At 40.3% G+C, this 22,940-nt stretch overlaps 2 protein-coding genes across 5 annotated transcripts in view; one reads left to right on the top strand and one right to left on the bottom strand.

The window, feature by feature from the left end:
• Positions 1-22,660, top strand: part of LOC306830915 (clathrin heavy chain 1-like) — a 51,343-nt gene extending 28,683 nt beyond the window's left edge. For 3 of the 4 annotated variants that reach the window (XM_079354677.1, XM_079354678.1, XM_079354680.1), the window contains 21 exons: positions 22-186; positions 353-533; positions 657-820; positions 948-1,073; positions 1,315-1,457; positions 2,706-2,940; positions 3,130-3,252; positions 3,764-3,909; positions 4,079-4,262; positions 4,403-4,595; positions 7,609-7,766; positions 7,886-8,050; positions 8,215-8,322; positions 8,492-8,659; positions 8,847-8,996; positions 9,093-9,224; positions 9,438-9,548; positions 9,680-9,850; positions 9,989-10,210; positions 18,097-18,172; positions 21,273-22,660. In XM_079354677.1, coding sequence (XP_079210803.1) covers positions 22-186; positions 353-533; positions 657-820; positions 948-1,073; positions 1,315-1,457; positions 2,706-2,940; positions 3,130-3,252; positions 3,764-3,909; positions 4,079-4,262; positions 4,403-4,595; positions 7,609-7,766; positions 7,886-8,050; positions 8,215-8,322; positions 8,492-8,659; positions 8,847-8,996; positions 9,093-9,224; positions 9,438-9,548; positions 9,680-9,850; positions 9,989-10,210; positions 18,097-18,172; positions 21,273-21,400 — 3,249 coding nt within the window. In that variant the 3' untranslated portion in view covers positions 21,401-22,660. Of the gene's footprint in view, positions 1-21; positions 187-352; positions 534-656; positions 821-947; positions 1,074-1,314; positions 1,458-2,705; positions 2,941-3,129; positions 3,253-3,763; positions 3,910-4,078; positions 4,263-4,402; positions 4,596-7,608; positions 7,767-7,885; positions 8,051-8,214; positions 8,323-8,491; positions 8,660-8,846; positions 8,997-9,092; positions 9,225-9,437; positions 9,549-9,679; positions 9,851-9,988; positions 10,211-17,973; positions 18,008-18,095; positions 18,173-21,272 lie in introns of all 4 variants that reach the window. The other variant, XM_079354679.1, reaches the window with a different exon arrangement.
• A 239-nt stretch (positions 22,661-22,899) lies between these two features.
• Positions 22,900-22,940, bottom strand: part of cfap45 (cilia and flagella associated protein 45) — a gene marked incomplete at its 3' end in the record, with an annotated part of 5,684 nt that continues 5,643 nt past the window's right edge. Inside the window, exon 11 of the mRNA XM_079353225.1 lies at positions 22,900-22,937. Within this exon, the coding sequence (XP_079209351.1) occupies positions 22,900-22,937 (38 nt within the window). The remainder of the gene's footprint in view (positions 22,938-22,940) is intronic.

The following is a 22,940-nucleotide window of genomic DNA, read 5'->3' as shown; positions in this document are numbered from 1 at the left end:
TTCAATCTTTATGACTTGCAGGTTGCAGATGCCATTCTCGGAAATCAGATGTTTACCCACTATGACCGCGCCCATGTTGCACAGCTGTGTGAAAAGGCTGGTCTCCTGCAGAGGGCACTGGAGCATTATACTGACCTGTATGACATTAAACGTGCTGTGGTGCACACACATCTTCTCAATCCAGAGGTACAACATAGGCCAAGAAACTTGAGAAAATAATAATAACCTAAATTGATAAAATATCTCTATATTATATTCTTGATTTAGTCTCATTTGAAGAACATGTTACTGTATTCTTATTAATGATATTTCATTATTTGGTTTGCTTTTCATGATTTTTTTTTGTCTGCAGTGGTTGGTGAATTTCTTTGGCTCCTTGTCAGTGGAGGACTCTTTAGAGTGTCTGAGGGCAATGCTATCTGCAAACATCCGTCAGAACCTACAGATCTGTGTCCAAGTCGCTTCCAAGTATCACGAGCAGCTCTCTACACAGTCACTCACTGAACTTTTTGAGTCATTCAAGAGCTTTGAGGGTAACATAGAAACATAAGTGTTACGTAGTCTTGCCTTCTTTGCCACCTTGAGAAAAGATTTAGTTTTAAAGAGAAGTTGCAGTTACTTTTCTTGGTGACTTTGAGTTGTTCTTTGTCTTTTAGGTTTGTTCTACTTCTTGGGATCCATTGTGAACTTTAGCCAAGATCCAGAGGTTCACTTCAAATATATACAGGCTGCCTGCAAGACAGGCCAGATCAAAGAAGTGGAAAGAATCTGCAGAGAGAGTAACTGCTATGACCCTGAACGTGTGAAGAACTTTCTTAAGGTAAGATTTGGTCAAATGCAAACAACATCACAGATAATCTAATAAACTGCCTTTTTGCCTCCAATTACCCAGGCTATACTTTTTCAGAACAGACCCTAATTGTTTAATTTTCTACTTTTCTTTGTAGGAAGCCAAGCTTACTGACCAACTGCCTTTGATCATTGTATGTGACCGCTTTGATTTTGTCCATGATTTGGTCCTGTACCTGTACAGGAACAGCCTGCAAAAGTACATTGAGATCTACGTTCAGAAGGTAACTGTCTAGGGCATTGCTTGATGATATTAGTACTTTGAAATTCTGACTGTGTAGTGTTGAATTTAACATCACCTACAGTATATGAAAAATGTTTCTCTTTGTTTATTATGAGAAAAATCTAGGATCCAGACAAACTGCAAAATATCTTTTATAATTATTAATCTGTCCCCAGTTTTATATATTCCAGTCATTCTTCCATTTAAAATTACACTTTCAATTTTGTGAATATTTATTTCAGGTGAATCCCAGCCGTCTTCCAGTAGTCATTGGAGGGCTACTGGATGTGGATTGTGCAGAGGATGTGATTAAAAACCTGATAATGGTTGTTCGAGGGCAGTTCTCCACAGATGAACTAGTGGCTGAAGTAGAGAAGAGAAATCGGTATGAAGAGAACTCGTTGAACATAAAAATAGTAGAATCCCTGAGATAAGTCTTTGTGAAATAAATGCACTACTCACAATAAGTTTGGGATATCGTGAGATCCTCCGTGAGTTTCATAATGGTCTCACTGTGTATAGTGCGACTTAGATATTGGTGCCAATACCAAAAAATACAAAAAGATAATCCTATTCAATGTGGCATCAATTTCAACAATCTGGGGGTATAAAAAGCAGATATTGTCAGTAAGTCATTCCTAGTTTGTCATTCAAGCAGCCATGAAAAAACAGCGCCACTTAACGGACAAACCCTTCGCAACCGACTCCACCTTTTTGGCTTAAATGCCATGAATGTTACAGGTGACTCCACTGACACCAAGACATCGCTGTGACCGTTTGCAGTGGGCACAAGACCATGTGACCTGGACAATGCAGCAGTGGTCTACCATTCTGTTCACTGATAAGTTTTGGGTCACCTTGCACAGAAATAATGGTCGTCAGCGTTGCTGGAGAAGGCAAGGTGAGCGATACGCCAAGGTCAACATGGTCCCCAGGGTTCGCTTTGGTGGAGGAGGTGCAAAACTCTGTGCAGGCATCACCAGCCAAGACAGATTTGGTGATCAGTCACTGCACGTTCTTACCTCAGAGATATCATAAAACCAATCATCATCCCCCATTCCACCAGCACACACACCCATTTCTCTATTCGTGAGGGTGGGTGCTTGTGTGGCTCCATCACATCATGCCAGAATTGTCACAGCTCAACTTCAGGAAGTCGGAATGCTTCATATGGTATGGCCAGCAATGTCCTCTGACCTGAATCCCATAGAGCACGTCTGGGACAAGCTGAAAAGGCGACTGAATGCTCGTACCCCACCCCCACATGACCTGGCAAAACTGTGTGTAGCACTTGTGGAGGAGTGAAGCACATTGCCTCAGAACAACATCATGAGGCTAGTTAGGAGCATTATACGCCGCTGTTATTGCGGCAAATGGTGGAAACACCCATTACTGACTTTGTCAATTAAATTGTTGGGGTAATAAATATTGCAATAATGAAAATGGTGCTTCTTCTGATTTATTAATAGTTATATCAAAGGTAACTATTACTTATGTAATTAAAATTTAGACCAAATAGGAATCCATTCATGTAAATAGCAATATCCCTAACTTATTGTGAGTAGTGTAAGTTGTATTTTGTTCTTCAAGCCTTGCTTAACTTTTGTAAAATACTTGCTGTGTATATCTTCAGACTGAAGCTGCTGCTGCCTTGGTTGGAGGCTCGTATTCATGAAGGATGTGAGGAGCCTGCTACCCACAACGCCCTAGCCAAGATCTACATTGACAGCAACAACAACCCTGAGCGCTTCCTGAGGGAGAACCCCTACTATGACAGCCGGGTGGTTGGCAAGTACTGTGAGAAACGAGACCCCCACCTTGCTTGTGTGGCTTATGAAAGAGGACAGTGTGACCAGGAACTGATTCATGTGAGTTTAAACAGAAATTATGTTGTAATTAAAGGCAAAAACGTGAGCATCATTGTGTTGATGCTGTGCTTAATGACAACTGAACAAGTTTAATTCTGTTTTCCTCACTTTGCTTATAGATATTTGCTGTTTTATTGTTCTAAAATGAATTCCTAATTCTCTCTTGTAAACTTGTATAATACATGTCAGGTTTGCAATGAAAACTCACTGTTCAAGAGTCTGTCCCGCTACCTTGTACGTCGCAAAAACACTGAGCTGTGGGCAAGCGTGCTGCTGGAGACCAACAGTTACAGAAGACCACTTATTGACCAGGTCAGAGTCCAAGATTTTTCTTAAACCAAATGATGAACAAATGTATTGTTTAGTTGTAAACAGCTAGGTTTGGATACACCACCCCCACCCCCGTGCTACTCCACTTTGTAACGTAAGGGTCGCAATGGTTCTTTTTTCCCTGCATCCAATCTATGCCTCCGATCTGTAAGCATAGCATGGAAGCCCCCACTGCAAACCTCCGAGACCCCTTCTGACCCCCCACATCCCCCCATTTTTTGAGATGTTAGGGGAGAAACAACTGTCAGCGCAATACAGTCACAGCAGATCAGTGCCCTCTCAGCACAATTTGCATTTCACTCTTGTATGAGTATATGACAAATTAAGAATCTTGAATGAGTAAGGTCTTTTATAGTATTAAACAACATAGAGCAAGGTCTTTTACCTGCACTTTTGTAAAGTATTTTGAGATAATATTTGTTATGAATAGGGGCTATGCAAATAAAGATTCACTGATTGAATGATTTAAGGCCTTTGTCGCTGTCTGCTGCAGGTTGTCCAGACAGCTCTGTCTGAGACCCAGGATCCAGAGGAGGTGTCTGTCACAGTCAAGGCCTTTATGACTGCCGACCTTCCCAATGAGCTCATTGAGCTTCTTGAGAAGATTGTCCTGGATAACTCAGTCTTTAGCGAGCACAGGTGAGGAAGGTCTGAGGTTACCTGTAGATCTATATACATTAACTGTCTCCATAATATTTCAGATATTTCTAAGGCTTAAATATGCAGCATGTCTCCTCAGAAATATTACTTTATATTTGCATTTTTTGCCACTGAAAAAAATTACTAAGAATGACATTGTTTATTCCAGAAACCTTCAGAATCTGCTTATCCTGACAGCTATCAAAGCTGATCGTACACGTGTTATGGAGTACATCAACCGTCTTGACAACTACGATGCCCCAGACATTGCAAACATTGCCATAAGTAATGAACTGTTTGAGGAGGCTTTTGCTATTTTTAGAAAATTTGATGTCAACACCTCAGCTGTGCAGGTCAGTTGATTAAAGTCCAAAATAGTATGCCTTAAAGCTTTTATACTCTGTATGCTATTTAAGAATCATGTCCTAAACCAATATTATAATGGTCGTAGCAACAATTGTGTTATTGTGCTAAACCATCTCATTTTGTCCAGGTTCTGATAGAGCACATCAGTAACCTGGATAGAGCGTATGAGTTTGCTGAGCGCTGCAATGAGCCACCAGTGTGGAGTCAGCTGGCAAAGGCCCAGCTCCAGAAGGGCCTGGTCAAAGAAGCAATTGACTCATACATCAAGGCTGATGACCCCTCTGCTTACATGGAAGTGGGACAAGCTGCTGCCCAAGGCGGTAAGATTATCTTTTCAGAAGGGTCCTGCCTTCACCAATGTCTGTCTGTCTCTCTCTCTCTCTCTCTCTGGAGATCAAGGTATCGTTATAGCATATTATTCATACATGATATTGATAATTAAATCTGCTCCTTAGCAGTAGTAATTTGTCCTTCATCCAACATGGTGAGGGCCCGAAATGTTATGTGTAATTTTCTATTCAATTCTATTTAATTGGATAAATTCTGATGTGAAGATTCTACTTTTTCTGTCTTTGGACATTTTTGTCCAGCACCAAGTACTTAAACTTTCTTGGGTATGTGTGCCTTTTTGACATTTTTGTTTACGTTCTCACTTAACACATCAGAATGTTAGTGAGTGATTAACAAGCTGTGATATACTGGGAATGTATTATTGACTTATGCAACTTGAGAATTAATGTGTAAAAACAGCTAGACATCAAAGCAACAATATTTAAGATATCTACACAATTAGTAAGAGAGATGGTAAATGGTGTTGGTGTGGAGGATGCCATCCTGTACCTGCTAGGTCGAGCTCACTCCCATCTGGATAAGGGAAGCGGCACAGTGAGGATCCTCTTCTTGGACTTCTCCAGTGCTTTCAATACTATCCACCCCCCCGTGTTCCGGGACAAACTGAGCGGGATGGGAGTGGACCCCCACCTAGTGAACAGGATCTCTGACTACCTCACGGGCAGGTCTCAGTACGTCAGGCTGATGGACATCACGTTTGACACTGTGGTCAGCAGCACTGGAGCCCCCCAGGGCACAGTGCTGGCCCCTGTTCTCTTCACCCTGTACACCTCGGACTTCTGCTACAACTCCGAGCTGTGTCACATACAGAAGTACGCCGACGACACAGCCATCGTCGGCTGTATCAGAGATGGCAGGGAGGAGGAGTATCGGACACTGGTGGGGGACTTTGCTGCATGGTGCCACACGAACCAGCTACAGCTCAACACCTCTAAGAGCTGGTCATTGACTTTGGGAGGTCCAGACAGAGGATGCAACCTGTTCTGTTAGAGGGAGCTGAAGTGGAGGCTGTGGACTCCTACAAATACCTCGGGCTGTGTCTAGACAATAAACTGGACTGGACAACACACACCAACCACCTGTACGGGAAGACACAAAGCAGGATGTACTTCCTAAGGAGACTGCGGTCCTTTAACATCTGCAGCAAATTGCTGGGGATGTTTTACCAGTCAATGGTTTCCAGCGTCCTTTTTTACACTGGTATGCTGGGGGGGGGGGGGGGGCAGCATATCCAAACAGCACACATCCAGACTGGACAAACTGATCAGTCGGGCCGGCTCTGTGGTCGGCATGAAGCTGGACTCTCTGGTGACGGTGGCAGATAGGAGGACACTGGACAAACTGCTGGATATTATGGACAATGCCAGCCACCCTCTACACACCGTCATCAGTAACCAGAGGAGCCGGTTCAGTGAGAGACTGCTACTTCATAAGTGTAGGACCAACAGACTTAAGAACTCCTTTGTCCATCATGCCATCACGCTCTACAACTCCTCACTTGGGGGGAGGAGGACTAGAGCACACGGGACATAGGGTTAGGAGTAGGAGCGTCTTTCCTTCTACCCTCACTGTGCAATAACACATGGACACTTTCACTTGTATGTGCAATAATCTCGACCAAGTGCAATAATCGCAATAATAATCATTGCCTTTTTTATAGCCTTTTTTGTATATTTTTTTCTGCTTCTTCCATGCATATTTTTTGTATATTTTTTCCAACAGAAGAGTGTTTTATTATTTATTCTATCTTATTCTTTATATTGTTACTTTTTTGTTACCTGCTACATTTTTTTTTTTATTGTTTATGCTGCTGGAACCTAAATTTTCTTGAGGGAGTCATTCCAAAAGGATCAATAAAGTTCAGTCTAAGTCTAAATTAAAAATTCCACCAGTAAAGTCAGATCTGGACCTTTGACCAATAAAATGTTTTGGTTTAATTTCTTTGAAACTCAACAAAGTTACCTTGGTTGTCTTGGTAACAGACAACCCTACCAGTCCAGCTCAGGCCCAGGAAGTGAGCTGAAGTAAGTTAGAGCAGAGGCCACTACACTTTGAGAGCCTGTGACCATAAAGCCCTGTTTCCACACAGCAGTCCGGTACGGATCGGTACGGTTTGGTTTGATTAAGCCTGATCCCGTTTGCGTTTCCACAGCCACCCGTGCCCTATTTGGTAGGCGGCGTGTAAGCCGGATGACGATAGCCGCTATGTAAATAGCGTCATATGATAGCAGCTAACCGCTAACTAATAAATTCAACAAAGGAGAAAAACGCTTGACAAACAAAACCAACGCTGGAAGACATCCAGAAGTTCATCCACTCTGTCATTGGCATGTGACTCTTTATTACAAAAACTCAATCAAGCTTTGTTTCAGAGAAGGCTGTGTTCCGCGAGGAGAAATACAGATGTAAACAATCAGCAGTGTATTACAGTCAATGGTTTAAACACGGCAGTTTTCTTTGCCGACGTAACACGGGAAGTGACGATTCTTTCTACCAATCAATGGACTGCAGTGTTTAGCTCCACCTTTTCGGATCGGCTCGACATTCATGGCACCCCAACGGAAGGGTCCCAAAAAGTGGGACGGTACGGATCGATTAGTTTGGAATCTTTTCCGGGATTACTGTATGGAAATGCCGCAAAATGCGTGCCGTACTGAGACGAACCGAGCCGGACCACTCGGTATAAAACGGGGCTTAAAAGTGACCCAGTATAAGATTACATCAGTAAAATGTAGTCTTATCTTAAACTGGCGATTCTCATCTGAGATGCCTGTAAATCTTCGGGGATACAGAAATTCCTTTAAAGTTGGTAGTTTTAAGTCAAAACATTTGGTTTAGCTTTAACCCCTGAGACTTTTTTTTCCTTTTATATAGTTGCTCAGATTTGCAATTTATGTTGGCTATGTCATTTATGTTTTTATTATGTAAAAATATATTTTTGTAATATATAGTTAGTTTATTAAAGTTGTTTAATGTGTGCAGGAAACTGGGAGGACCTAGTGAAGTTTCTTCAGATGGCTCGTAAGAAGGCCCGTGAGTCTTTTGTTGAAACAGAGTTGATCTTTGCCTTGGCAAAGACAAACCGCTTGGCTGAACTGGAAGAGTTCATCAATGGACCCAATAATGCTCACATTCAGCAAGTAAGTCCTGGGAAGTATACATAACACACTCACATAGACTGTTGTCTTTGCCCAAATCTCTGTTGGCTCTTTACAGTAAGTAGATTTTAGGTCTTTTTTTATACGTTCATTTTTTTCAGGTGGGTGACCGTTGCTATGATGATAAAATGTACGAAGCAGCTAAACTGCTTTACAACAATGTGTCCAACTTTGGCCGCCTGGCTTCCACGCTTGTGCACCTGGGAGAGTATCAGGCAGCTGTGGATGGCGCTCGCAAGGCCAACAGCACACGTACATGGAAAGAGGTTAGGAATGAGTATACGTTGGACATTTGACACATTGTGAGTCAGTTGCAATGCCATGGTTTTCTTTTTACTTAGCCTTCTACAGCGTCCATGAAAAGACAATGAAAACAGTGTACTGTCCATACATCTAAATAAAACTTTGGTATTATTTTGTTCTCTAACAGGTGTGTTTTGCATGTGTGGATGGGAAAGAGTTTCGCCTTGCCCAAATGTGTGGCCTGCATATTGTTGTACATGCAGACGAACTTGAGGAACTCATCAACTACTACCAGGTAACTGTGGTTATTGGTTGCAACATGTCAAAGTCTATTACGTAAAAAAAAGCTCCCTCTGGAATTGAGTTTATAGGAATAAAACTTACATTATTAGTGATTATTTTGTCTGTTGCATTGGTTATAAAATGGTTTACAAAGTCACATTAAGTCTGTCTGTACTATCCAGGACCGAGGCTACTTTGAAGAGCTAATCACTATGCTCGAGGCTGCCCTGGGTCTAGAGCGGGCTCACATGGGTATGTTCACTGAGCTGGCCATCCTGTACTCAAAATTTAAACCCCAAAAAATGAGGGAGCACCTGGAGTTATTCTGGTCCCGTGTCAACATTCCAAAGGTAGGCAATTATAATCTCTACAAAAATCATCACTTGGATGTCTTGTGAGTATAGGTTAGTCTCCAAGATAATAGAATGTATTTAAATGTCCCCATTTCTGAATTACCTAAAGTTTTTAAGAATCTTGCTGATCTGTTTACCTTTTTAAATATAACTTGATAAACTGACCTGTTTGTGTGGGCATCAGGTTCTTAGGGCAGCAGAGCAGGCCCACCTTTGGGCCGAGCTTGTGTTTCTCTACGACAAGTATGAGGAATTTGACAATGCCATCATCACCATGATGAATCACCCAGCTGATGCATGGAAGGAAGGCCAGTTCAAAGACATTGTTACCAAGGTATAAAAAAGTTGGGGAGGTTCAGGTTACCAATTCTAAAAACAGTGCCATAGCCTTTGTTTGGACATTGTTTCATTGAGTATTTTCTTATTGTAGGTTGCCAATGTTGAGCTGTACTACAAGACAGTACAGTTTTATCTGGAGTTTAAACCATTGCTACTGAATGACCTTCTCATAGTTCTCTCCCCAAGACTTGACCACACACGTGCTGTCAACTTCTTTAGTAAGGTAAACATTTCTATTAATTGTTTACATGTTTTTGATAACAAAGTACTGAAATTAATAAAGTTATGAGGGACCAAATACATGACTTTAGGAGGGCATCATTTGAAAAGAAACAGGGATGAGTTATTTATATATATGTGTGTGTGTATGTGTGTGTATATATATATATATATATATATATATTTATTTATTTATTTATTTATTTATTTTAATTAGGTGAAACAGCTGCCTCTGGTTAAACCTTACTTAAGGTCTGTCCAGAATCACAACAACAAGGCAGTGAATGAGGCACTCAACATCCTCTTTATCAATGAGGAAGACTTTGTGGTATGATGTTTTCTTATTTTACTTTGTGAATTATAGCTTATTTTTCCATTTTTTTAACAAAAGGAATCATGTTTCTCATTTACAATTTCTTTTTCAAATTTGTGTCATAACCTCCCCCCATTCCTATCCAGGCCCTGCGTACTTCGATCGATGCCTATGACAACTTTGACAATATTTCCCTGGCCCAGGGCCTGGAGAAGCACGAGTTGATTGAGTTTAGAAGGATTGCAGCCTATCTTTTCAAGGGCAACAACCGCTGGAAACAAAGTGTTGAGCTGTGCAAGAACGACAAGCTTTACAAGGTGCAATTTATACTTTAATTGTTTGTAACTATATAAGAAACGGCATTACAATCCATCTAAGAAACTGCCAAAATGACAGATATTTTCACTTTGTAATCAATCAAATACTTAGTTCTAAATGTGCTTTTGTCTCTTCAGGATGCCATGCAGTATGCATCAGAGTCAAAAGACACTGAGCTGGCAGAGGAGCTCCTTGCTTGGTTCCTGGAAGAAGACAAGAAGGAGTGTTTTGCAGCCTGCCTATTTACCTGCTACGACTTACTGCGGCCTGACGTGGTGCTGGAGACCGCATGGAGACATGCCATTATGGACTTCTCAATGCCATACTTCATCCAGGTCATGAGGGAGTATCTCTCTAAGGTGGGTTGGACAAAGGCTGTAAAGTGCGTAAGGAAAAAATAATCAGAATCAGTTTTATTTGCTAGGTATATATTTTGTTATATTTTATTTTTGTTTTTTCAAGAGTTGCTTTATTCATGTAGTTAACATGTAGGGACATGTAGAAAATAAAGTAGCAACATCTTTAGAAGTGAACAGGCATACACACAGAAATAAAATAAAATGGTGAAGAAGAAAGAAAAAAGAAAATTATAATAAATCTATATGAAAAGGAAAAACGACTGAAAACGAAATCCAACCCTCATTTTGCCCTGAGACGAGAAAAATGTGTTTTTCTTTGCTTGAACGTTTTCTTCATGTGATGCAAAAAGCGTCATATTGCATCAGCTCGGCTTGTAGCAGGCAATGCAGTTTTGCACAAACCTCTGTTATTAGGGCATAGTTGTCGGTGGAGAGACGTGAACGTCCGCTATCTTTTTTATCAAAGATAGCACGTGATTTCCCAAAAACGGTTGCGTGGCACGGTTGAATTGAAAAAGGGAATCCTACAGGTCTCTGACCAAAAACTCTCATATTGCTGTCCTTTCCAGTGTATGTCCCACATACATACAGGAGTGCAATAAAAGCCCTCAGCTCCTCCACAGACACATTCCATTCTGCGCAGTTACGGATGTGTTGAAGCATAGATTTATCAAATATACTTAAAAGGGCACTGAGGGGGATCATCAATGTTTCTTCTTGCGTGTGCCGTAGGGCCGCTATTCTCAGTTAAAACATTTTGCAACTAACGTCTGCCTGGCTCTGCTCCAGCCCTGAGAGCTCACTGAGTGAGGCAGAGGAATATGATTCACAAAGTAAATTGCTCTGCTCAGGTTAAAATATCACTCAATCACGTCGAAGTGTGTGCAAGAAAATAATTGACATCAAAAAGAAAATTGCAACTATTTTGCAATTTTTGCTTCCTGCCACAATTTAATTGCAAAAAACAGCAAAAAACATTGCAACATTCATTGCAATTATTTTGAAAAGCTGCCGCGAAATCAGGCATTTTAGGCTTCAACAATCCCCCAATAAGTCCATGAAATCCTGGATTGACTGATTATTAAAGAAAATATATTGTGATCTTTGGGTGGTTGTTTGGGCAAGCAATCCTCATCAACAGTCCCGAGGAACCTAAGAGAGAAGAGCTCCCAGAAAAAGGAGAGGTTAGTAACTTGAATATAAAGATAGTGACAAGCAGTAATAAGATATAAAAACAGAAAGAGAAAGCGGGAGAGAGAGATAAGAGTTCTTGGTGCCAGTTCCCCCAGTAGTCTAGGCCTATAGCAGTATAACTATGAGCTGGTCTATACCTAAGCCAGCCCTAACAAGAAGATTTATCAAAAAAAAGTTTTGTCTATTCTTAAAAGTACCTAGTGTGTCTGCCTCCCGAACCCCGACTGGTAGACAATTCCAAAGGAGCGGCGCCTGATAACTGAAGGCTCTACCTCCCATAGTACATTTAGGCCCCGTTTACACGGAGACGCTGTGACAGAAACGCATCGAAACGACCCCACTCCGGATTCGAATTACAGACCGTCTACACGGCAGGTCTTGCCTGGGTGAAAACGATGTAGTTCTCACGCCCAGCCAGTAGTGGGCAGTAGAACTTTACAACGCGACACACGCGACACTCACCAGTACAACCACTTCCTACAAAACATCCTCTTTAGCGGCTAGATCTCCCAAGTCTTACCCAACTGCTGCGTATGGTCGGCATGCGCTTGGTTAAAGGTTTAACTATTTGCCGCAAGTGTTCGATGGTCATTCGGCGGCGACACACACGATGTATCATATCAAGGTTCTGTTATAAGAGACTATACAACGCCAATAGCTGCTGAAGCACAAAACACAAGTGAATCCGCCGCCATTGTTGTTTATGTTTGTTCTCAACTACTGCGTATGTCCAAATTTTTGGGGAGAGGTGTGGTGACGTTATCGCAGCGACGTCAGAACTCAGAGACTTCGCTCCGTTTCGTTCACATGGCTGTGAGCGACAGCACAAATAGACGCACATTTTGATGTGTTTTATTTTCATCTAACATACATATTTGCGTCTCGCATCTTCTGCTTTTACTTATTTTTTCTGCTTCCACTTCTTCTTTTACTACATTTTCTTCTATCACTATTTCTTGTTCTTGTACAGATACTTTCACTTTCTTCTACTTCTTGTTCTCCTTTTACTACTGTTATTTCCTCTTCTACTTTACTACTGTTTTTCTTCTTCCACTTTTCTTCTGTTATTTCCTCTTCTACTTTACTACTGTTTGTCTTCTTCTACTTTTCTTCTGCTATTTCTTCTACTTCTTCCACTTTTTCTTCATCTTCTGCTAATTTTTTCATTGCTTTTGTTGGTTCTTCTTCATTCAGCAGTGTTTCCGCAACATTTCAGCAGGAAGCATTCGCACGCATTTTCCGCTGGGAAATACAAATTGTCTAGTTAACTCTTTGAGATAGGCTGACCATTTAGAGCTTTGTAGGTGAGAAGAAGGATTTTAAATTGTATTATAGACTCTATAGAGAGCCAGTGGAGAGAAGCCATTACAGGAGTAATGTGGTCCCTTTTCCTAGTTCTAGTCAGAACACAAGCTGCAGAGTTTTGGACTAGCTGAAGGGTCTTTAGAGATTTACCATAGCACCCTGATAAAAGAGAATTACAGTAATCCAACCTGGAGGTAACAAATGCATGTAGTTTTTCAGCATCATTTTGCGACAAGATCTGCCTGATCTTAGAGATATTACAACGGATAAAATAGGCTGTCCTGGAAATTTGTTTAATGTGTTAATCAATATTAGAAACATAAAGTAGCCTACAAATAATAGCAGGAATTCGCTGAATGAAATAAAAAGACTATATATAATAATCCATGTTCTCAAAATGTAGTTGCCTAGATTTGCCATGAAACAAATGTAAAACATATTTTAATAGCCTATAGGCATAGTATATTATTAGAAAACAAAACAACCAACCTTGCAAATCTTCCATTAGAGTTCGCGCTGCAATTGGTATTGGCGTTGCAACTTGTAGGGCATGGGCAGCTGCTGCTGGTTGCTCTGTTGATTCAGACATTATTATTTCTAGTTAGAGAGGACCAATAATCCTCTCAAAACAATATCAACTCTTCTTTTGGCCTATTCATTAATGTTTGTGACAATCAGAGAGCCAATTTAGCCTACTTCTTGTGTGTAATGATCCAGTCAGGAGCTGTAGGTAAGGCAGCGAGTGTGATGGTCACTTTAAATTTTCTGCGACAGTGCCACAATTAATATATCAAGCTCATATGGCTTGTATGTCAATAACATGTCTTTTCGGCTATGTTTTTTTTTTTTTTTTTCACTGTTGCGAAACTCAATAGCTAGCTCAGAGAAAAAGATATGCCTACCTTGAGAGCGTTTCTCCTCTATTGTAGCTTGTCCTGGGGCAGGTCTCGGCTTTTTATGTGGTGGTGGTACCAGTCTGTACACGTCCCCAGACTTAGTACTTGAACTGTCCCCAATCTCCCTCATTAAAACCTCCATCTACATTGTCTTCCTTTAGATTTTGGAGAAGGTCTAATGTCTGCTTGGCTGTCAGATTTCTTTTTTTATATATATCCATTCATCCTGTTATCTTTTCTTCTTTTCAATCTGCTTTCCTCTTATCCTTTGATTAGATAAATTTGCTGATGTTATAGCTACTTGCCTATTCTGTTCGTATTCTCTTCTGTTCTCTTCTATTCTGTTCTGTTCTTCTCTTCTCTTCTCTGCTTTTCAAACATTTCTTTTTTATCGTAACTCTGTTGTCTCTTATATGTATTATTATCTCTTTTCTGCTATTCAGTTATCTTCTAATCTGTTCTTTTCTCTCACAAAATGTATGCTCGTGTTTGAAAACAGTGTACGCAAAGACGTGTTGCTAGGCAACGGTAAATAAAAAAACAAAAGGCGCGAAAAATAGGCTGGGGTGAATTTGACCACTTCTGGGGCTAATGGGTATAAATGCTCATAACTTTTTTGTCATTTATTCTACAAACATGTAACAGCTCAAAACACAAATCAACACATATTTAGGGAAAGTCATGGGCCAGAGGATACATATAATTTATTTAAAGAAAGTTACAGACATTTCAAAAATGGCAAAGGCAATCGCCATCGAAATCAAGGCATCGGTTCAAAATGTGTCATTTTAGCTTTTAAGTAAAAATCAACCTCTCTAAAACAGTAGAAAATTAATATATATTTCTTGCAAAGAAAATCTATTTTAAACCTGATGGTGCCATGTGTTGCACCTTGACCAATGCCTTCTTTTTTCCAACTCTAAGACTGTCTTTTTAAACACCCTCATTGCATTTTCTGAAATACACAAAATGTTATCATTGATGGTTTCAGTGTTTAAAAACATTGTTAGAACAACATAAGAAAGACAATATCAGAAGCCTTTGTAAAAGTCTTTTATGTGATCTGTTGTTTTTGTTAAGAGCTTTGAGGATGTAGAACATGTAATACACAAACACACAACACTAATGTTCGGAATTAGTGGCGTGCGATATAGCGATTTTAGTTTGTGAAGAATTTGAAAGTGTTGATTATCTACGATCTGTAGAACTGGGCTAATGTGTTTATCTATCATGCTGCAGTTTATGTTCCCACATAGATTAATTTCACCCTCCTCTTTTGCTCTGCAGTGTAGCGGGATTGATTGCTGACAATGAAAACTAAACTTAGGGGTTACTCCATTCTGGTTATATGAAACCATTTTGATATTTTTCCAAACAGCATAGTTTTCCTAGTTAAGTATTACATCTTGGATAGCGACACAACTAACTCTAAACGACGCAGTGAGACATTAACAGTCTGCACAGAGTCCAACGGAGCGGAGCTCAGACAGACAGTGATGAGAGATATAATCCAGTGTTTAAACTGTTGCTGTTTGTGTTTTCTGCTCTCTTCCGGTTTGTAAAAGTTACTAACAAGCCTTTCCACTCAAAGTTCACCTGTTGTTCAAAAAGAAACGAGAATTAGATAGCATTAAGAAAAAGAGGGAGGCGATCAGATCCAGACCTTGGCTGTTAATGTTTTTTTAACATTAGACCTACAGTCACTTTTTTCTATACACTGATTACATTCTGCCTGAAGTAATGTCAGTCAGCAGCTCTTTTGCCCTCTCGTTCAGTCTGCAGCAGGTAGGTGAGAGTGAGGATCTGTCCATCAGCGATGTTCCCTACCCTTCTGTAATTAAAGGGATACTTCCCCCATTTGCATGAAGCTTTGTATCATTAGAAACATGGTAGTAGTGTTGAATGGTTGTGAGTCCAGCCCTCATTTTGCCCTGAGACGAGAAAAATGTGTTTTTCTTTGCTTGAAAGTTTTCTTCATGTGATGCAAAAATCATCATATTGCACACTGCATTTTTATTTGTCTTACTGACGTTAAAAATGTTGGGTTAGGGTAGCGGACCCAGTTTTAATGCTAAAACAAAATTGATATATGAATATACAGTTTACAATGAATCTGTTGATATCAAAGATGTTACTGTAGCTTGCTGGGAAATGCGCTAAATATCACTCCAAAGTGAACTACTTTTTACAAGATACATTTATATCAAACCGTAGCCATGAAGGGGTTAAACGCTGAGCTGAAATTCACAAACAGAATCTTAGCACAGAGCCTGGGTAGTCAAGGTTATGCAGGATGTAGTGCAGTCCCATGTTGAATGTATCATCTATCTACGTTGCCCAGTAGGCAAACTGAAGGGGGTCCAGCGGGGACATGTGGTGTTCTTCAGGTGGCTAAATATCAGTCTGTCAAAGAACTTCTTAACCCCAAACCCTGCAGTAGGAGCTGTTCAGGTCTTAGGCCAGTCTACTATCCTACAGGGTGGGTTTAGGTTCTCCCGTAGTTAGTGATGGGCAGGCCTCTCTTAACTGCCCTTGAGTCGCTTTCAAAGATGGGTCGTAAACCAGGGATTTGTGTTTAAGGTCCTGTTCTGCACGGACATCCTCACAAATGCTGACAGAAGATGTCACAGTGTCGGTTAGTTCATAGAAGTTTGCTGATGCAGTTTCAAAAACACTGTAATTAGTGCAGTCAATCCTGCTTTGACTCCTCTATTCTTAGTTCTCATTTCTGCATTTAGATGGCTTTTTAAAAAAGCACTTTGAATCAGAAGAGTAGCATGAGCAAGTGAAAGAAGGTACTTTAAAATGAAGCGTCAGAGTAAGAAAAAAAAACTGAAAACTCATGTGAATCAAAAAAAATGAGTCATGAAAATGCATTTAAATGGAAAAAGGAAGTGATAAATTATCAAGTGCTTTGATTAATTTCAGGTAAATTTGACTTAAAATATTGTTGCAACTTAACTCCAGAGGCTTATCCTGCCAATAAGTTGTCCAGATGTTTACCAAAGTGCATGTATATGAATAAAACAGCACACCATTGTGTGCGTGTGTGTGCCTATGATCCACGCAAGAGTTTATGTGTTACTTTGTAAATTTGGGAGACTTCCATTTCTTTTCTTGTTACTTCTCTGAATTTTCCTTCCAGGTTGATGTGATAAAGGAAAAGGTGATAATTGAAATCATTTTCTCATACTCCGTTTGACCCCTCGCTTCCATCCTGTAACCTGTGGTTTAGAGCAGTGAACTTGGTAGAAACTGCATGAATCCATGGCACTCGGCTGTTTGATTGTAAACTTCCAGTACTGAGTCTCACCAACCAACCCAGGGGACTATTGAGCGTGGCTCTTTCTATCCATTTTTCAGCTAGGATTTTTTGTATTGACTTCTCAGTCAATGTGGTGGGACATGGTTGGACATACATGATAGACGGGTAACTCTCATTTCGTGTTTTTATCTTTGCTACTGTACTGTAAGGTGTTACAGAGACAGACATTGAGCTCATGAGAATGAATTATCTGTAGTTTGGGGTACAACTAGAAGCGTGCATCTCCACCCTCCTTTAATAGCATCATCAGCATGCAGGCCTGGCAAGAAAACTTAATTGTTGGCTGCCTGTTTCTGGTAATCTTAGGCCCGTTTCCACACAGCAGTCCAGTATGGATCAACATCAAACTGTACCGATCAGTACCGGACTGCTTTGTGGAAACGGCGCTATACTGGCTGTAAAACACCATTCCTTCTTTCACTAACTTCCCACTTTTCCCTCTGCTCTTTAACTTTTTTTTCAACGCACACTTCAAAACGAAAACAAAACTTCAGCATGTGTCTCCTATTCTTAAAACAGCCTGCTTAACTAGATTGAGTAAGATATCCAGTTCTATCATATAGCTTTAATGTTTAAAATTGGACTCTTATACTGTATTTGAGTGTATAAGGTAAAGCTCTCTATTGGCTGGCTACTTCTTTGAAATCGGTTATTTATTCCTTCTTCAGTGAAGCAGTGATAAAACCATGGCATTTCACTTATTTCATCTTTAATGCTGCTTTTTTTTATTTTTGTAGCTTAAACAAAAGGATTGGACACTGTATATGTTGGTACATACACACACCAATCATTCATAACATTATGAACACTCAACATTCTTAGAGTAGAAAATATGGGTATTGCTGTACGGTGGGACCATTATAGCCAGCCATAGACCATTATTTGTCTTTGTTTCCCCTCCCCATCTCTACAACTTTCAGGAATTAACATCTAACAGCTTGTTTTAAAAACGCTTGATAGTGTACTCTGTAGGTTTCCAGTTGCAGTTGTAGAGGCTGCTTGTTCTTAAATAAATCTGGACTGTTTTCATCTTTGCCTGTCAGGAATGGTCCCATCCTTCAGCCAGTGAAATAACACAGAGGTCAGTTTTTAGCAACCTCAGTCCAGTCAAGAGCCCCACCTTCCAAAGCATAAATGGAGTCTAACCCCACTTGAATTTTCCACAGGTTGACAAACTGGAAGCATCTGAGACCCTGAGGAAACAGGAGGAGCAGGCTACCGAGTCTCAACCAATTGTTTACGGTAAAAACAGCCAAACAGATGATTGCATTTCTGTAATTCCTTGTTAAGCATTTTGTATGATGTTTAAAGGTCACATGTTATGCAAAATACACGTTACCATGGTTTTCTAACACTCAAATTAACCTATCTTTAAACTCTCAAATTTATGAGATCCTCCCCTCTTAGTCTGCCTTCTTAACAATAAACAATATGGCATTGTGCAAGAAATGCCCATGAGAGGAACATAGTCAGACACGGCTCATTTTCTATCATGAGTAGCTATAACACAGAAACAGCCTGTTCTGAGCAGTGCTGCATAGATAAAATGGATTTTTGTCAAAACACTTTACTGACATGTTTTGGGGAGCTCTGCGACTTACACTACTCACAATAAGTCAGGTCCTCAGTGGGATTCATACATGAGGTGTTTGTTTCACTTCAGTGATTTTTGGTAGAGGGAGGCAATTGTAATAGGGTGATAGACACACCTCGTTTTGTGTTTTCCATGTAATGGTGTCACTGTGTACAGTGTGCCTTACATATTGGGGCCAATAACAAAAAATACAAAAAGACGATCCTTTTCAATGTGGCATCAATTTCAACATCCTGGGGATATAAAAAGCTGGTGTTGTCAGTAAGTCATTCGTAGTTCATCAATTAAGCAGCCATGAACACACAACGTCACTTAACGGACAAGCAGCGCCACCTGGCCATAGCGCGCCTTCAGCTTATCAGCATACTCCAGCAAGACACAGAACTACTGGCAGTGTTCGTAGCAGACCCAGGAGTGGAGCCCCACGAGTGATGGATCTATGCACTCAGACACCGTTATGTGACTGCCACACAGCTGCAAGCCTGTTTAGAAGGAGTGAGGGGTAACTAACTCCACCACTTTGGCTTGAATGCCAGAAGACCGTTATAGGTGACTCCACTGACACCAAGACACCGCCGTGACCATTTGAAGTGGACACAAGACCATGTGAACTGGTCAATGCAGCAGTGGTGTTCCGTCCTGTTCACTGATGAGTGTGGGGTACGGGATGTAAAGATTAATCGTATGGCAGTTAAAAATCAATTGAAAGGGTTCACGGTTGACATCGATACTTTAAAACATGAATTGCAGTGACAGGGTCCGAAATCAACACCAGCCAAGTGCCAAATGCGGTTACATTTTCCATTTGGTGAGTACATCAGAGGGCTATCTGCCACAGCCAGGAAAATGTTTAACCGTAAAATAATCAACGCTATGAGTATTAAACATGTTTAATGTAGCTACTCTCTCTGCTGCACTCTGAGAATCAAACACGCACACACATAAACGTGTACACACAGTTGATCTGTACCTGAATTGCCCCCCGGGGACAAATAACGTTTTTTGAATTGAATTGAATTGAATTGAATTGATCCGTGATCCATACAACCGAGTCAGGAACACATGATTCGGTCAATCGGTCGACTTCTCTCTGTTCACTCTTATGCTGCCTTATGTTCACTCTTATGCTGCAGACACGGTAAGCTGTGTCTGCAGCTACCATAATGATAGCAACGTCCTTTCACAGTCGCTGTAGTCTCATTCTTTGAAAGTTAAATGTACTCAATTAGATGTACTGTAACAGATGTTGTGACACAAGTGACACATAAACACAATTTGTGAATTCGGCTGGTATAAAACATGTTTGGCCCGTGAACTTTTTTAACTACCCGCCACCTTGACCGATCAAAAAGTTAATTTCGGACCCTGCCAGTAATATAGGTGAGTGTCAGCAGGTGTAGAGCCACACCCGTAGCTATGGGCCCGCCTCTATGGCCCGCCCTACAAAATGCTTGTGCCCCCCCCCCACACACACACACACACTTAAGGCACAGATCTTTGAAAAAATTACTTTAATAGTATATTATCATAGACTAGTTGTTAATTATGTGTCGCATTGATGATGCATTCTTTGTCATTAAAACATTAAAAATATAAAGAAACAATGGTGTGATTTTGTTTTGATTGGAATCTACACTGCAACAGCCTATTACGGCCTTACTAAAAAGAAAGTTAGGCTACGTGCGTGACGTAGCCCACGTCAGTGTAGCCGCTCAACTGTTACCATGCATTTTTGAAAGTTTTTTGCTGGCTTACTCAAGCCACTAAAGTCATCATGGAAGTGATTGAAAAGCCCACCAACAGTCTTCTCTGCAAAATTGTATACCACGAGACCAACGTCTCCTGATGTTGCAGTTGGCGAAGAAGACCCTGGACGCTAATGGCTCCGTGGAACCCGACCCTGGGCCTGGCAGGCCCTGCAGCTGGTCATTGCAACCGCGACAACATTTGGGCCACAACTGCCTGTTGAATCAGTGGATCTGAGTGAACTCGGAACGGACAAACCCAAACAGGTTTCCTTGAGGAAATATCCAATCAAACAGTTTGGTTCAAAAAAACAATCTTCTTCCTCTAGCTGGTATTTGAACAGGAACTGGCTAGAGTACTCAGTGGAAGAGATTCCGCATGCAGGAAATTCAAATCTGTGTCGTCGGACGCAACATTCTTCATTCAGGGATTTAGTGATTGGAAACATGCAATTGAGACAGGCAAGGGCTTAAAAAAGCATGCAGCTTAAAAAGAACATTTAGCCAGTGAAGCGATTTGGAGAGACAGGAAAAGAGATTTCCACTTTCATATATTCAGAGCAACTGGCTTGCAACAGATACTACACATCAGCCGTAATTGAAATGCTGGAGTTTTTAGTGGTAAACCAATTACCATTACATGGAGATAATGCTGGTTTTGCCAGTGTGCTGGATGATAATAGCTCTATGGGCTTACTGACTGTGTCAATTTTGGTTATTTAGGGCTCTGTTATTGTCTAAATTGTTGTGGTAATAAATATTGCACTAATGAAAATAGTGCTTCTTCTCATTTATTAATAGTAATCAAAGGCATCTATTAAGTATTTCATTAAAATTCAGACCAAATAGGAAAAGCACTGATGTAAATAACAATATCCCTATCTTATTGTGAGTAGTGTATATAAATTTGTTGAAAAGGAGTAAAATGTGACCTTTAAGAAAACCAAGTGAAGATTTTCAGAGAAGCACCACAGCCTTACTTACTATGGTACTTCTGTTGCAGGCACACCCCAGCTCATGCTCACTGCAGGGTCCAACGTGGCAGTGCCTCCACAGCAGGGTTATGGTTATGGCTACACAGCACCAGGATTTGGTCAGCCACAGCAGCCCAGCTTTGGTTACGGCATGTGAACATCACTAACCACACCACCTGACAAAATCTTAAACCCACACCTTTTTTCTTTCTTCATTGTGTTCCACAAAAAAAAGCTTCCCATGGTCTTTTACTCATAATGAGCATAAAACAGGCCACTCTGGTTTGAAGTATTTTTTGATGTCCTGTTACAAAAAAAAATTACATTCCATATTACTTTTTATTTGGATTGTATGCATTTGTCTTTTTTATTGGTTTATTTTTTGTGCAGAAGTTGACTTGCTCAACGTAAGCAATGAACCTTAGAAGTAGGTGAATAAGCACTGGATTTTGACTTGTGAAAAGTTATTGTTGAGAAGCTCTTAATTTTGATGTGATCAGCTTAAAATGTCTTGTTTTTATGTATGTTATATCTCATTGTATATTTCGAGTAAAAGATGGGATTACGTGTAACATTTCAACATATCGCCATTTAAATGGCTGTAGCTAGCAACATTAATGATAGTAGATTCTGCACAGACATCTAGCTTTATTTTGTTTTAAATGCTTAGATATATGAGGAGGATATAAGAGGATGTTTTTGTCTGTACTGTATGTGTGCGTGTGACTTGATGGTCTTAATAAAAATTGCACCACCTGTGCAGAGCTACCCCAATCCACCCGTTTAGATGTAAACTTTTCAATAGCACTTCATCAGGTCCATGTATTAAGTTGACCTCTTGTGCTGATCTTGTGTGAGACTGTAAACGCAAAGACAGGCTACCACACCCAAGGGCCCTTAAATCTTTAGCGGTACTGTTTGTGTTTATGTATTTAGTCTGAAGGCCGAGGCCGGTGTATGCCAGGTGTTGTGGTGTTTCTCCTTCACTTACTTTTTTGCGTGTACAGATGTGAACATGATGAATTGCAAACTTTTAGATGGAGACCTCCACTATTTCATCCTCCACTCAGTCTCTTCTTTTTCCTCCCTTGACGAGCATAGCAGTTGTTACAAAGAGGCAAAAGAAAACAACCTTGTTAAAAAATTTGGTGTCCTAATATCAATCTACAAATGTATGTTGTGTGTTTAGATGATTAAGATTATTAAATTATGTCTCAGTACATCTATTTCTGGTCCGAGATAAAAGATTGTATTTACCTTGATGTAACTTCATGATTTTAGCTGTGTGTAAAGTGTCATCCTATTCTTAACCTTTTTGTTGTCATGCATAATAAAAATAATGGGGACCTTTCAATAAACGTGTAAGGGTATCACTTAACAGAAAAGGAAATACTCTAAATAAAAAATGTAAACTTTACCTAGTATTGTCTTCATTGCAGTCAGTCTTTGTGAAAGGATGTAGCTGCAGTATATCAATGTAGGTGCAATTCAATGAACGAGATTGTAGAGTGGAAGTTCAAGAAACTTTATTCGTTGTTCACATAGTTCTTAATGTTCTTACCCCTGAAATTATACTGTATAATTTCAGGTCCACATACAGCTTCATGTTTTTACAAGTATCAGTGAGTCAGAATAAAAATGCCTGGGCCTTCCTTTTCACTTCACTGCAGTATTTTTCAGAGAGCCCTGTAGCCCTG

The sequence above is a fragment of the Symphodus melops genome (genome assembly GCF_947650265.1).
Source record: "Symphodus melops genome assembly, chromosome: 10".
NCBI classification, from domain to species: domain Eukaryota; kingdom Metazoa; phylum Chordata; class Actinopteri; order Labriformes; family Labridae; genus Symphodus; species Symphodus melops.
This window is presented reverse-complemented; position numbering and strand designations above follow the sequence as displayed.